The sequence below is a fragment of the Euprymna scolopes genome, chromosome 27, assembly GCF_053919585.1.
Source record: "Euprymna scolopes isolate OS-2025 chromosome 27, ASM5391958v1, whole genome shotgun sequence".
NCBI classification, from domain to species: Eukaryota; Metazoa; Mollusca; class Cephalopoda; order Sepiida; family Sepiolidae; genus Euprymna; species Euprymna scolopes.
Window position 1 is genome coordinate 35,842,071 of NC_136508.1, and position 14,220 is coordinate 35,856,290.

The window sequence follows — 14,220 nt, forward strand, 5'->3', positions numbered from 1 at the left end:
TTTTAATTTTTTTTTTTTTCATTAATTTCAATTTTTTTTCTTTTTTAGAGAGACTGTTCATTTAAAGAACTTTTTTTAAAAGAGGTTATACATTTTCAAGAAGTTTTTGTTTTTTAAGTCATATGAATATAAATACGAAGAATGCCCTTTGTAATATATTTCGAAATTCTATTTGGTAAAAGCTAAAAGAAAATAATTTAATAAATATTCAGATAATTTTTATTTCACGTTTTTATTAATTTAATGCCTTTGTTTTGCTTTTACCACCATGTTTTGTGAAACTTTCACAACTCTTTGAATTATCACCTCTGGAAATTCTACAAAAATGAAAACAAAAAATTGTTCTCCAAACCTAAACTGCACAAGTGCTAAAATTTATTTCAAATTGTAACTGCGGTGTAAGTTGCAAATTCCTTGTTACCAGTCTTGTAGCCTTGCAGACCAATAATAACTAAGATGAACAGTTATATAATTAACAAAAAATACATTAGGAAAAAAATGTTACAGAAGTATGTGTCATGTTTCTGGGGCCATAACTGGCACAAATTACTACCCAATAACATTTTAAATGCAACTATATTTATAGTCTCTGAATAAGTTTGTTATTGCCGAAAAATATTTAGATCATCTTACTCCGTAACAGCAACGATTAAATGTATTAAAATAATAAGAATGAAACCAATAGGTTTTTAACACATAATTTGACGAGGTGAGAGAATGCGATTTGGTAACAATTTATTTAAAAATTAGTAAAATCTTAATGCAGCAACGTCAGATCACCAATGTTTTTGAATTTCAGCTTTGGTGATCGGATGATCTCATTTTTCAAAATGACTGAAAGGTGACGACTTATAAATGAATATATGTGCATAGTATTTTGCAGAAAAACATTTTCTGATTATCGTTTTCGTTTTTTGGTCTTCACTGTTTTGTTTTGTTAGCTTGATGTTGCGTTCATACAAATTAGTTCTTTTCTGAAGATTATTTATTTTTAAAAATTTCTAGTTAAATGAGAAACAATTTCATACTGATAGTGAACTTCCAACATTTTTCTTTGTTGGATACGACTGTTAACTGATAATGTCTTTACCTTTTATCAAATATCTCCATTTAAAAGAAAGGTTCTTGTCCCGAATTCCTCCTAAACTAAAATTCAAAAATAAAGAAAAATCTGTATGATGTACGTACTTGTGATGAAACGGAAATATCATATTCCAGAATTCATGTAAATTGATCAAGTCGTTTTATTTTTAAACAAGAAAATCAAATATTATGAGTAATAGAAGAGCGACTGCTTTGTCCAGTTTTTAAACCAATCAAAAAACAAGAAAAAAAAAACAAAGGGAGATAAATCAATAATTTAAACTTACAAGATTTATGTTGTAATGTCTATGAATTCCCATTAATTGCTTAGAAATTATTTTTATATAAAAATAAAACTATTTGATCAATTTAAGTAATCTTTGCAATATATTTTTGTTTTGTCATGGGTATGTACATCAAACAGATTTTTGTTTATTTTTATATATATATATATATATATATATATAGGGGGTATTGGTGGTATTCTGAACAAAAACTAAAAAAAAACATTAAACAAAATAGTGGACATTTAACACTAACATATTTCTCTAAAAAAAAAAATTTTTTTTATTTATTATTTTTTTTCATTTTAACTTTTTGCAATCAATATTTGATTAAGCATCAAATTCTAAAAATATGAAGTTTAAAAAAAAAATTAAAAATTTCTCATGGGTTAATTTTTATTTTATTTTATGTAAGTTTAACATATAATGTTCCCAATCGTAATTATACTAGCCCGTTTTTAGCCCCCCCCCATCCCCAGAAAATCCAGTATAAATGCACCGTTCAGAATTTTGTGCAGTATACCATTCTATGTCAAGCTTATACAGCAAACTCAACCCCCTTCCCTATTTTAAAAATTGAACAGTAAGTTTTTCAAAATTCGTATACATCTGTTAAAAAAGCAGATTACAAAAATTGATCACAGGTCATAATTCAGTTTAGAAAAAAAAGGAAAAACACAAATGTGCTCTGCTTTATAAAGAATTTTTTTTATTGCAGCAAACTTTAACTTAAAATAAATCCCAGAAAAATATTTTTATTATACAAATATGTGGTTTATCCCAAAGATTAATTAACATTTATAATTTAAATATAATTTCAGACATATGGCTGCACATGTATATGTCATAATCTAGTGGTCCAATTTTCACAAACTATGCATTAAATTTTGAACACATTACAAACGCTACTCAGGTATCAGTCTCTTCATGATGGATTACCAAACCAAGCTGAACTCAAAATAACCAATAGTTGCAAAAACTACAATTAATGAAAATAGCTGTCAATTTAAAGTTCAACATTTCTTTAAAAAAAACAAAAAAAACACCCTTTATTATTATTTGAACTGGCATTGTGAGTAGCTAATAAAATATGCAACATAAGGTTGCACAGGTGCCAAAATTTATTTTAAACTGTAACTGTTGTAGCGGTGTGAATTTAAAATTCCTTGTCACCAGTGGTGTAGAATTGTAAGTCTGTAATAATCAAAACACGGTGGTATAATTAACAAAAATATGTTACACAAGTACACATCATGATTCTGAGACCATAACTGCCACAAATTACTACCCAATAACGTTTTAGATGCAACTATATTTATAATCTCTGGATAAGTTCGTTATTGCTGAAAAATATGTAGATCATCTTACTCCATAACAGTACGATTAAATGCATTAAAATGAAAAGAATGAAACCAATAGGTTTTTAACACATAAGTTGACGAGATGGTTTACTGATTAAAAAAAAAAAATAGAATAAAATAAAATAAAGTTTTACTCTTTCCTAGCAAAGCTGCGATTTTTTTTTTTTTTTTTTTTTTTTTTTAAATCAATTTTGTATATTTTAATAAAACATACAAATATTAACAGGGACAGGGGCTTATGAAGCATTCACCCGCCCGACTCCTTAATTTAAACGTCAAGATAAATTTGAATAGTTGTTGTATAAAAGCTATGCTGATCTGCATGCTGAGATCTGGATCAAATCCTATTGCTACAGACTCGAAAGATAACTGCTAACTCAGCAATGCATTGTGGTCAAAGTTTATTAGTGATATCATTTATTAGTGATATCATATGTTGATGATATCATGTATTAAAGATATCGAAACCTTGGGGAATTTTTATTTTTAGCATCCATTTTACTGTTAACATATCTATTTGCTAATAATGCCCGTTTTTGTCTATTTTGTGCATTTTTATGCTTTCCTTTTCTCTGAAATTTGCCAACGGATACAACTGTTCTATTATTGAAATTCTTAAAAGAAAAAAAAAATGGTAAACATAAAATAGTATAATTCTTGCAAAATCTACTCTGTTTAACACATAAAAAGAATACATAATTATCCGTGAGGATAAAATACATGATATATCATAAAGTAAAATGTCATGGAGTCAGATTGCATGAAAAAAAAAAAAAAAAAAAAAAAAAAAAAAAACAGAAAAGAAAAACAAACGCCTGAACAAAATAAAAATCAAATAAGAAATTGGCTAGTTCGGATCAACAAATGTCTTCAAAAAAAAAAAAGCAATTTATATAAAACTAACGGGGATGGGGGAGGACACCCAGTGTTTCCCCGGTCATAAAATATGGTTAAATAAAAAAAAGGGGGGGGGCATCTTATGGTGTTATTAAAAGAACAAAAAATGCTGCATGGTAAGTTGAGAATTTTAAAAGATAGAGGAGAGAAAAAAGAAGAAAAAATGCTGTGTGTTAGGCGCGAATTTGCATAACTTAAGTTCGTAAGTGAACACGTTATCGATTGGACCATGATGACACAGATGTTATTACATTGCAAATTTAACTTTTTAAAATGAAATAACGAATCAAACATTTGCACATGTACGATCAATAAACCGCATCAAAATCAAGGTTTTACCTGACCCCAGCCTTCAAACAAAACATTTCTACATTAAATAATTGACGATTTTTTTTTTTCTAATTTTTCAATATTATGAGTCTGAAAGATCGTTCTTTCTAATGGTTCCACATTTGTGCCGCTTCAATGCAGATGACAAAAGATTTTAGCGGACACGCACACATACACATACACGGCTGAGATTTATAAAATAGAAGACCATTTTTCTGAAAGGGTTTGTTGATCCGAACACAACCAGTCAACTTCTCTTTCTATTTTTATTTTTTCCTGTGTTTAATTGTTTTTTCTTTCTTTCTTTTCACACGTTTATTTCTAAAAGAAAACAATAAAATGTAGAAATTATGGACATTTATTTAAATTTAAAACCAAAAATGAGATACTAAATTTGTATAGTTGTAGATTTTTTAAAACTTTCATATTTCAGGAAGGTAGTTAATAGTGGTTGGCCTGTGAACATAGTGTAAAATCTGTTAGATCACTTGTCTGAAGTACAGTTAAAGAATTTCTTTGTAAATGGTCAGAACTCTGATTAATAAAACCATATAAAAAAAAATTGGGTGTCAAAATTAACATTTGTAATAAATCTCTTTGAATTTACACAACATTATGATAGCTGAAATAAGACTTAAATATCGTTATTGAAATATCTGGTGCTAACAGATCAGGCTGTTTAAAGATACTGGCTTCCTGACCTAAAATGCACCAAACATTGATACATTGTTTTTTTTCTTTCTCTTTGTAAAACTCAATCGAACAAACAAACAATTTTTTTCTGCAAAACAAAATAACCAAACCAAGCACAATGAATAAAATATTTGAAATTATAAAATACTTGAAGCATAAAACCTTTTTTTCAAAAATTACTTAATTCAGCGTTAAATAACCAAAAGAGGGTTGGTATGCAGTAAAACCAAAGTAATTGAAAAGGACTTATTAAAAAAAGATATTTTGAAAATACAAAAGCCTAGAAATCTGATATGAGATTCTAACATGAAAATAAAAAATCTTAATTCTTGAAATCAGCATTTATCAACAGATCAAAGATGAATTTTTTTTTTTTTTTTAAATGTCTAATCTTATTTCAGTTTCAAATATTATGTCGTGATGCATGATCTTTTTCTGAAAGAATGGTTATAGTATTATGGGATGTATAGTTATACAAAACTAAACCATGATGCACCACTCAAGAGCTGACTTTAAACAACCAATCAGGTTTCTATTTTATTTTATTTTTTTTCAAATCCTTCTATCTTAGCTGAATTTTCTTATTACGTTCCAGCTGAATGCATTTTTAATGCACTTCTTTTTTTTTTAAATCTACACCTGACTGATGAATCATTGGAGTGTCATCAGTTTGTTTTCCTAGTCGTTCCATTTTTTTTTTTTTTTTTTTTTTTTTTAAATTCCACTCAAAAGGCATTGTCTATGCTTTTCCCGGCCACTGGTCATCCCTTTGTGACTGGTCAGTCTCCGTATCTTATTGTGCGTCACTTGATTTACTCAGAGCCAATTGATCTTGTCCCCTCAGAGAAGCTGCGACGGAATGATGACTCCATCAAACGATTGCTGAAGGAGAGAGAAAAAATAATTGCGGAAGCACTCAACATTCCTAGTGATGATTACGTTCATATTGTTGAGGTAAATGGTCTTTACATGTTCTTTTATTTTTAAATAATTTTAATTTTTTTTTCTTCTACTTTCAATTTTTTTTTTTTTTTTACTGGGAGAGGGGGGCTATCTTTTTTTATGTATAAAACATTGTTTCTATTTTCTAGTGCTCTCTCTTTGGAGTTTTGTACAAAGATTATGGGTTATTGTTTTCTTTTTTCTTTTATTTTATTTAAAAATATGTGTTCCTCAAAGACTTGTGGCATAATTCCATTTCTGTGCAATGTATAAAAGAAATTCTGTTCTTGTCCAGTCTATATTAATAAAACAAAAAAAGATTTTTTTTTTTTTTAATCTATATGATGTATGTATGTATGATGGAACTAAAATGTCATATTCCAAAAATCATAAATTGACCACGTAGTTTTATTTTTAACTAAGAAAATGAAATTTTGCGATTAAGCAAAAAGCGACATTTTCACGTCGCCATCTTCATGAAACAAGAACGGATAACTCCACAACAATTTAAACTTGTGGGATCAATTTTCTGATGCCTACGATTTTACATTAATCTTTAAAAATCGTTTTAAAAATGAATTTCTTTATAAATATGAAATTGCTTGATCAATTTATGTGATTGTTGGAATGTGATCTTTTTGTTCCATCTCTGGTATGTACATCGTAAAGAGTTTTCTGTATTTTTGTTTTGAAATGAGATGGGGATTCTGAACAACCACCAGAAATTCTGAAGCATTCCAGTTTTAACGTTATTAATCTCTTCAGAATCTATTACTGAATTATTCAAAAAGTGTTGAATATTTGTCTCTTTTTAATAAATTTGTAATTCGTATCGATCACAGTTTTTTGATTGTGTGTTTTGACCGTTATACTTCTGAGAATTTTGGATTCTTTAGTCAGCTTTGAATTGTTATAAAAATTTTTTTAAAAACTTATTAATATATGATAGTACCTATTTACTATGCCTCCCCACGGGACAGAGTTAGACACCAGGGTCGTTTTTTAACGTGGAGAAAAGGTACAAAAATAAAAATTGTCTCAGTCGTGAAGGATTTCTCCTCCACTGAAAGAGAACAAGAAATAGAAGTGCAGCATCTGAAGAACAGATACTACACTTTGATCTTGACCAAAAGTAATTGTAATAATTTTTAGCTGTATTTTCAGTTCCTCAATTAAAGTGACAGTTGAAAAGAATGAGTTTAGCATGACACTGTTTCTAATGTCACTCAAAAACTTATTTTCAAATTAAACAATGATTTACTTCTGCTCTTTCTCTCTTTCTCTCTCTATTTTTTTGTTTACAGAAAGTTTTAGATGAGACAAGTCATTGGTACCGTCGGTTTTAAATCCGATAATTAGGATGGTTTTAGATACCCATATCAAGCTCATCTGAGATGAGTATTGGCTGACGAGAGCTTGATATGGGTATCTAAAAGGCCCTAATTATCGAGTTTGAAACCGACGGTACCAATGACTTGTCTCATCTAAAAACTTTCTGCAAACAAAAAAGAAAATATAAATACGCTCTTATTTTTGGATTTTCCTTATAATTGAGCACTCTGCTGGGTCCCAAAAAAAACTAATATATATATATATATATATATATATATATATATATATAATCATGTAATTAATAGAGGTTTTCTAGGTAAATGCAAAATTAAACTTCAGTCCAATAAACGTATTAATGTTTATATTATCCCAACCAAGTAAAAATAGGTTGATACGACAGTGAGAAGTAGCGCTTAATACCATAACTATAAACAAAAATTGTAAATCAGAAATTTACAAGTACAAATTTATTTTTCTTGTTTGTTCCTACCCTCTGACAAATTTTATACGAACATTTCTAAAAAAAATTGTTACACAAACACAATATGCAAGCATTATTTTACAAGCACCACCATCATAAAATGCAGTTTCAGAAAAATGCTATGAGAAGCAGATTCTAGCTTCTATAATATATATATATTATATATTATATATATAATCTGCTGATCAGTTTCTATCCTCTGACAAGAGGAACATTACATTCTTTGAAACTTCATGGAATAAGGATATTTCATTGTCCCTTTTTTTATTGGAGGTGGAGGTATTCTGTCAAAAAATAAATTTGTACATCTAAATTTCTGATTTACAGTTTTTATTTATATTTATGGTATATATATATATATATATATATGCCATAATATATATATATATGTGCTTAAATAAAAGCTATTTTAAAAATCTATATAAAAAATTCTATATATTTACTATATACATTTTAATTTTTATGTAAACATTTAGGTATTGCTACACATTCATGAATATGTTTCAATCAACTAGCTATGACTAACTAGAGATATCATCAGGCGATGTTGCTTTTACAAAAGTCTCATTCTTGGTATTGAGCACTGTTGTATAAATCTTGCTAAACTCATTGGATGTTTTCACCTTTGATCAATATTAACCTGGAATATATATATTTATAAAGTGATGGTTGTGTAGTTCCAACAACAAAATAAAATTGTATATTAAAGAGTGTAGCCATCAACAATTGTAGGTTTTTCAGACTTTTATCATTTTTTAATATTTAAAAATATTTTTATAACGCGTTTCAAGCCTTGTTCAGCTCTCTTCAGATATTTTTATATAAAGTTTTTTTTGTCTTTTTGGAAAGATAAAATGTTCTCCAAAAAGACATTACCTAAAAAAAAAAACTTTATATAAAAATATCTGAAAAGAACTGAACTTTATAAAAATATTTTAAAATATTAAAAAATGATAAAAGTCTGAAAAACCTACAATTGTTGATGGCTACACTATTTTGAATATATATACTTAAAAAAACACAAACTCTCTCTCTCTACACACACACACACATATATAGTAATTGTTTTTTTATAATATCTTATTAATATGGAATGTGAAGATAAGTTATATTTTGGGAGAGGATTGGATGAACATTGTGTAAATAGTTATTTTGAGTCAAGTGTTTTGCCTCATTGGTATTAAGAAAAAGAAATGAAAAATGTGCAAATTAATTTAATCACCGATAAGGAAAGAAAAAAAAAAGTGCATTTATGATAAATTCATTCATAGTGGTAACAAAAAAAGTACTAATCATTAATTTAAACATTTTTTTAAATTTTTAATGACTGCTTGTTATTCAAAGGCATTTCTATGCATTTTTAGTTTTTATAATTTGGAATAAAAAAAAAAATTTTTTTTGATTAAATCAGTTTGTCAAAATTAAAACTAGTTTATCAAAGAAATTTTTAGTGTGTAAAAATGAAATATAGTTAATTTTTTAATGAAAAAAATTTGATTCTTAAACAGTCAACTGAAAAATAATTTAAAAAAATTTTTTTTTATTTCAATTCTTGAGATGAGAATTAATTTGGATTTTTCAGACTACTGTTCTCATCTTTCTTATTATCATGTTTCGATCGATGTAACCTCTGACCTTCTTCAGGTGTATCATGTCGAACTCCAGAATCTTTCTGTCTATTTAGGTCATCTACATGAAATTTCAAGTGAAACCCTTTACAATCCACAGGGATAGCATGCTTTTGTTCTGTCAACCATGACTGGGTAGAAGTCATAAGTAATTCGTCATTATATTTTGAGTGTTATGAAGTTGCACTCTTCTGGGGGTTGAAGGTTCAATCCTGAGTGAAGACTACACCCAAAACAATGTACATCTGAAGAAGGTCAGAGGTTACATCAACCGAAAATAATTTTTTTTTTGGTATGATATGGTCTTAGAGTGACATCAAATACAGTGCCATGCTAAACCAATTAATTTTAACTGATAACAGAATACCACACATGGAATCATTGCATAAAATTCATAATTCTTTCTGCAATCCAACCAAATTTGATACAAATAAACTTTAGTCTATTCTTGATTTGCCCCCCCCCCCCAATTTTAGTCATAAACATCCAACAGTCTTTGTTTTATTGCCATTCAGTGAATTTTTTTAATTTTTTTTTATTTTACGACTTGGAACATAAGGATTTACTATTTGGGATTGTGTCTAACAGGGGATTGTGGAAATTTGGTCAGCAAAATGTTTGTTCACTTTACATTTAAACTTTTGCATTTTAGTACAGTCAGGGAAGCAGAAAACAGGGAGGGAATCGCAAAGGTCACTAGTAGAAACTATTAGAGTATAAAGCTTTCCAACATCTAGGGGCTTCAACTGTGAAGGGGTGGAATTTTTCTGCTTGTCAGGTTAGTAAGGATTATGTACGTTAAGGGGGCACAAGTGCTAAAAGTTTGTCAAAGCACATTCCATAAAGGGAATTTGCCTTGAAATCTGATTTTGTTTGTGATGATCCTCTTCAGGCGAGGAATAATTTGGGTATTGTTCTGGCAGACATTATCTTAAAGATAACTCCTGGGGAAGGAAGGTGTGATGATCTGGTGAATGTGAAATCTATTGAGAATCACCCGTCTCACTGATTGAACTATCACAAAACTGTCCTCGTATATCATTGAACAACAAAAAACAAAACAAAGACTGTTGGGACATCTATAACTAAAACTTGGTGAACAAGTCAGATATAGACTGAAGTTTATTTGTATGAAATATAATTGGATTGCGGAAAGATTTTAAATATTTGTTAGTGATTCCATGGATGGCACTGGGGTAGTGTGGTTGATGGGGGGAGGGGTGTCTCACCCTAGATCTACATTACATCTTCATTTTCTTTTCAAAATGTCCCAGTTCAATTACATGGTAAGTTAGGATTCGTTTTAATTAAATCTTTGACCTTTTTAGAATTAGTCTCTCCTTATTATTAGTCGACCATGAAGTAAGAGCATTACTTTTTATTTTGTTAATCTTTTTGGAGGTGGGTACTTTAATAGAGAATCTTTTGTACATTTTGATAACAAGACCCATGCCATGAATTGACATTAACTACCGCAGATGAAAGTGCCCACCACTATATGACAGTGAGCAACTGCTGAAGATAAGCAATTTGCCCAATAGTGCCATGAAGTAACCACATTTTTTTTATCTGATGTAATATATATTCAAGCTTGAGATGTTCAAAAGTGGGGACTAATGAATACGAGGTTGTTAGATAGTGCTGGATAACAAGAGCAAAATATTTTTTATTATTTATTTGAGGATAAACAGTTACATTTGGTCGCTACAAACAGCCATCTGTTTCAGTCAATGAAACTTCGTCAGGCAACCCTGAACCATTTGACGCCATAGAAAAAAAGGAAAAGAGTCTTTAGCGATCAAATGTAACTGTTTACCCTCAAATAAATAATAATAATATATATATATATATATATATATATATATATATATATATATATATATATATATATATATATAGGTTAATATTTTCCAGAGGTAAAATAATCAATGAAGTTTTGACAAGGTTAATAAAAAAAGTGCTCAATACCGAAGTCGGGCAAGATATACTTTTTACTTGTTTTACATAAGCATTAATATGTCGATACACATTCATGAGCATGTTTCGGTCAGATTACAGACTAAGTTTTTATATAAGCAACATCGTCTGAAGAGGTCTCTAGTTACTAGTAACTGGCTGATCAAAACATGCTCATGAATGTGTAGCTTATGCAAACAAATAAAAAGTATATGTATATATATTTTGCTATATCATTTTGCTATTTCAAAAATAAAACCTAAAAAAACATGTTTGTAGGTGAATTATTTATACACTGTTGGTCATCCATAGATTAAAATTTGGCTCGTGTCAGGAATGCAGAACGCATTTGTAAACAAGGAAATGTGATTCTTCACGCTAACCTTATTCGGGTTACTATTTTTGATAACTGCACGATCCATTTTAGTCTCTTGCAAGCTGTTTTAAGCTGCATATTCATGTTGTACACAAGAGTGGCCGCATACAGCACGCATATCGAACCAACAGTGATTGGCGTTGGACAAAGCACACTTTTCTAAAAATTGTGAAGAAGACCAAGGATGTAATTGTTCCCATTTGCTTTCGAGAGCAGAATTAGACGCAAGGTCGTTTTTTAATGTGGAGGAAATCCAACTCCTCAAAATGGAGAACTCTTGATTGGAACAAAAACAAACATTACCTCTATCTAGAAGGATTTCTCCTTCCCTAACTAACTTCCAGAACAGATGAATTGTAGTATTAGAGCAGATACTACACCTTGGCAGTTATTTATTCGAACAAAATATAAAAATTTACATTTGAACAAATTAGACACAAGACCATTCAAGTGTATGAGGAAAATGGGTATTGTTAATCATCCTTGGTCACAAATACTAACAAATGTCTATCCCTTTCTTAACTATAATTATCAGTTACCATAATACCACATTTACTCCAAGGTTCATCCTACTTAAAATTTCTGTAAACAGTTAACAATGTTATTGTTTATGAAGTTAAATATGTTTAAGATACTACACTTTGCTAAGGGACAAAAAATACCCACTTTCTCAGCATCTATTGAAAACCGTATATTTCTATCATATGCACGAATAGCAATGTACAACGTGCATAACCAGTCTATAATCATCGTTTCGAAACACGATTGATGATGATACATCAATGCACAATCATGGTTGCTGCCTATTGGATGGAAAAAAAAAAAAAATGCTGATTTCACTCTACTTGGTTGTCAATGAAATATATGATTGAAACCTAATTGCATAAGAGCATCCATTCATATTTTTTTAACATTTAAAATATTTAAACTATGATTATTTTGTAAGAGGTTAATGTAGTTTGCTTGAAGCATTGTTTAGTGTGTATATAAAAAAATCTAGGTTCATAGGATGCAATGTACATATATAACTGATTGATTCAAAAGCAACTGAAGATATAATGGAGGAAACAGCTATACAGTTTCACTTTTATTGATTCAATGCATGCTAGTATGTATATGGGTATGTATACAATTATATATATATATTATATTATATATAAAAAAGAAATCTGCATACATACATACACGTATGCATTAAATCAATAAAGGTGAAACTGTATAGCTGGTTCCACTATCATATCTTAAGTTGCTTCTGTTTGAGTCAATCAGTTACATATTTGCATTGCATTATCTCTTATAAACCTAAATTATTTTATATGAATTTTTTGATTTAATTACTTGCTAATTTATAAAAGAGTATTTTTAATTCAAAATTTATTTTACGATCAGATAAAATTCTTTGCTTTTTCTGTGATATAATATAAACATAGTCTTTAAAAAAATTTCGTTTTTTTTTTATGTAACATTTTATGCTCCTTGAGATAATAATCCTCAATAATTAATGATTCTATTTTTATCATGTAGATTTGGTGTTATAAAAGAAAAAAAAAAGTAATATTTTAAGTTGTAGTGAAAAAGAAAATCTGTAAGCATTGTTTTTTTTTTTTTTATCACTATTTGAATGTGACTACAATGAGGAAAGTAAACAATGAAGGATGTAATGTTCATGCCGCTTCGATATGGATGACAAAAGTTTTTAGCAGACATAAAAACACACTAACACACAAACACACAGACAACTGAGATTTATATAGATTTTCAAATTTGTGTACCTTTCATCCTTAGCTTTTTTGGCTAGGAGTAAAGTGTAGTATGTGTTTTTTTTTTTTTTACAAGGTAGTCACCACTTATCAAGGCCCGGAAGCCACTCTGGGATAAGGGTTATTGTGTGTACAGTACGTTAGTGTTAGAGATTTGATAAAGTGTCTTACTTAAGGGGGCGGTTCATCAGAAATTTGTTTATATTGGACTTGAAGACATCCAGGTTGTAGTCAGGTGGGAAACAGGCAACCGAAACAGAGTTCCACAGGCGTGCACTTCTAAGAAAGAAGCTTTGTTCATGGAATCTACGTTTTGATTTTGGCACAGATAAGGAGTGGGGAAAATTTTTGACAGTGGTTTCAGCTAGGCGGGTGTTTATCATGAAAGATTGGCGAGGGGGGGACCAGAGATTGGAGTTCAGATGAGTACCTGCCATGGTAGTAACGATAAAACAAAGACAGGCTTGCAACGTCTCTCCTATTTTATACTCTGTCAAGGCAGGATAGGCTGTTTTTAGCAGCTCTTGCCCAGATGTGGCAACAGTACTCCATCCTTGGACGTACTTGGCTTTTATACAGATAGAGAATTGCATCAGGGGTGAGATATCTTCTGGAGCGGTAGAAGGATCCTACCATTTTCCAGCGACCTTGGCAACTGACTTGATTTCAGGTCAGGAGTAAAGGTCAAGCCCAGAAGCTTATCAAAACATGGAGCTTCCCCTAGACGAGAGCCACCCATTTCAATTGATGCCAGATGGGGATCAGAACATTGATGTAAAGATAGGAGCTTGGGTTTAGATGCATTAAAAGTAACCAGCCACCTCCTCCCCCACTGTACCATGCACTCAAGATCAGAGGAGAGAGAATCTGAGAGAACTTTGTATTTTACGGCCTTTGATGTGTTGCCATAGATGGTCGTGTCATCAGCATAGACGTCAATGAATGATTTAAGTATGTGTTTTGGGAGATCATTGATGTATATCAGGAAGAGAGTTGGGCCTAGGATGGATCCCTGATGGACTCCAGCATTAATATTGAAGGCCTCTGATTTCTGCCCATCAACTACTACTCTTATGAGCCTATCGGAGAGAAATGAT

General features: G+C 30.0%; 1 protein-coding gene across 40 annotated transcripts in view; it reads left to right on the forward strand.

The window, feature by feature from the left end:
• Window positions 1-14,220, forward strand: part of LOC145248812 (rho guanine nucleotide exchange factor 11-like) — a 609,361-nt gene that overhangs the window by 562,898 nt on the left and 32,243 nt on the right. For 36 of the 40 annotated variants that reach the window (XM_080110472.1, XM_080110474.1, XM_080110473.1 and 33 more), the window contains one exon: window positions 5,493-5,602. The exons of the other annotated variants lie outside the window; for them this stretch is intronic. In XM_080110472.1, coding sequence (XP_079966598.1) covers window positions 5,493-5,602 — 110 coding nt within the window. The remainder of the gene's footprint in view (window positions 1-5,492; window positions 5,603-14,220) is intronic. 40 annotated transcript variants of the gene reach the window in all.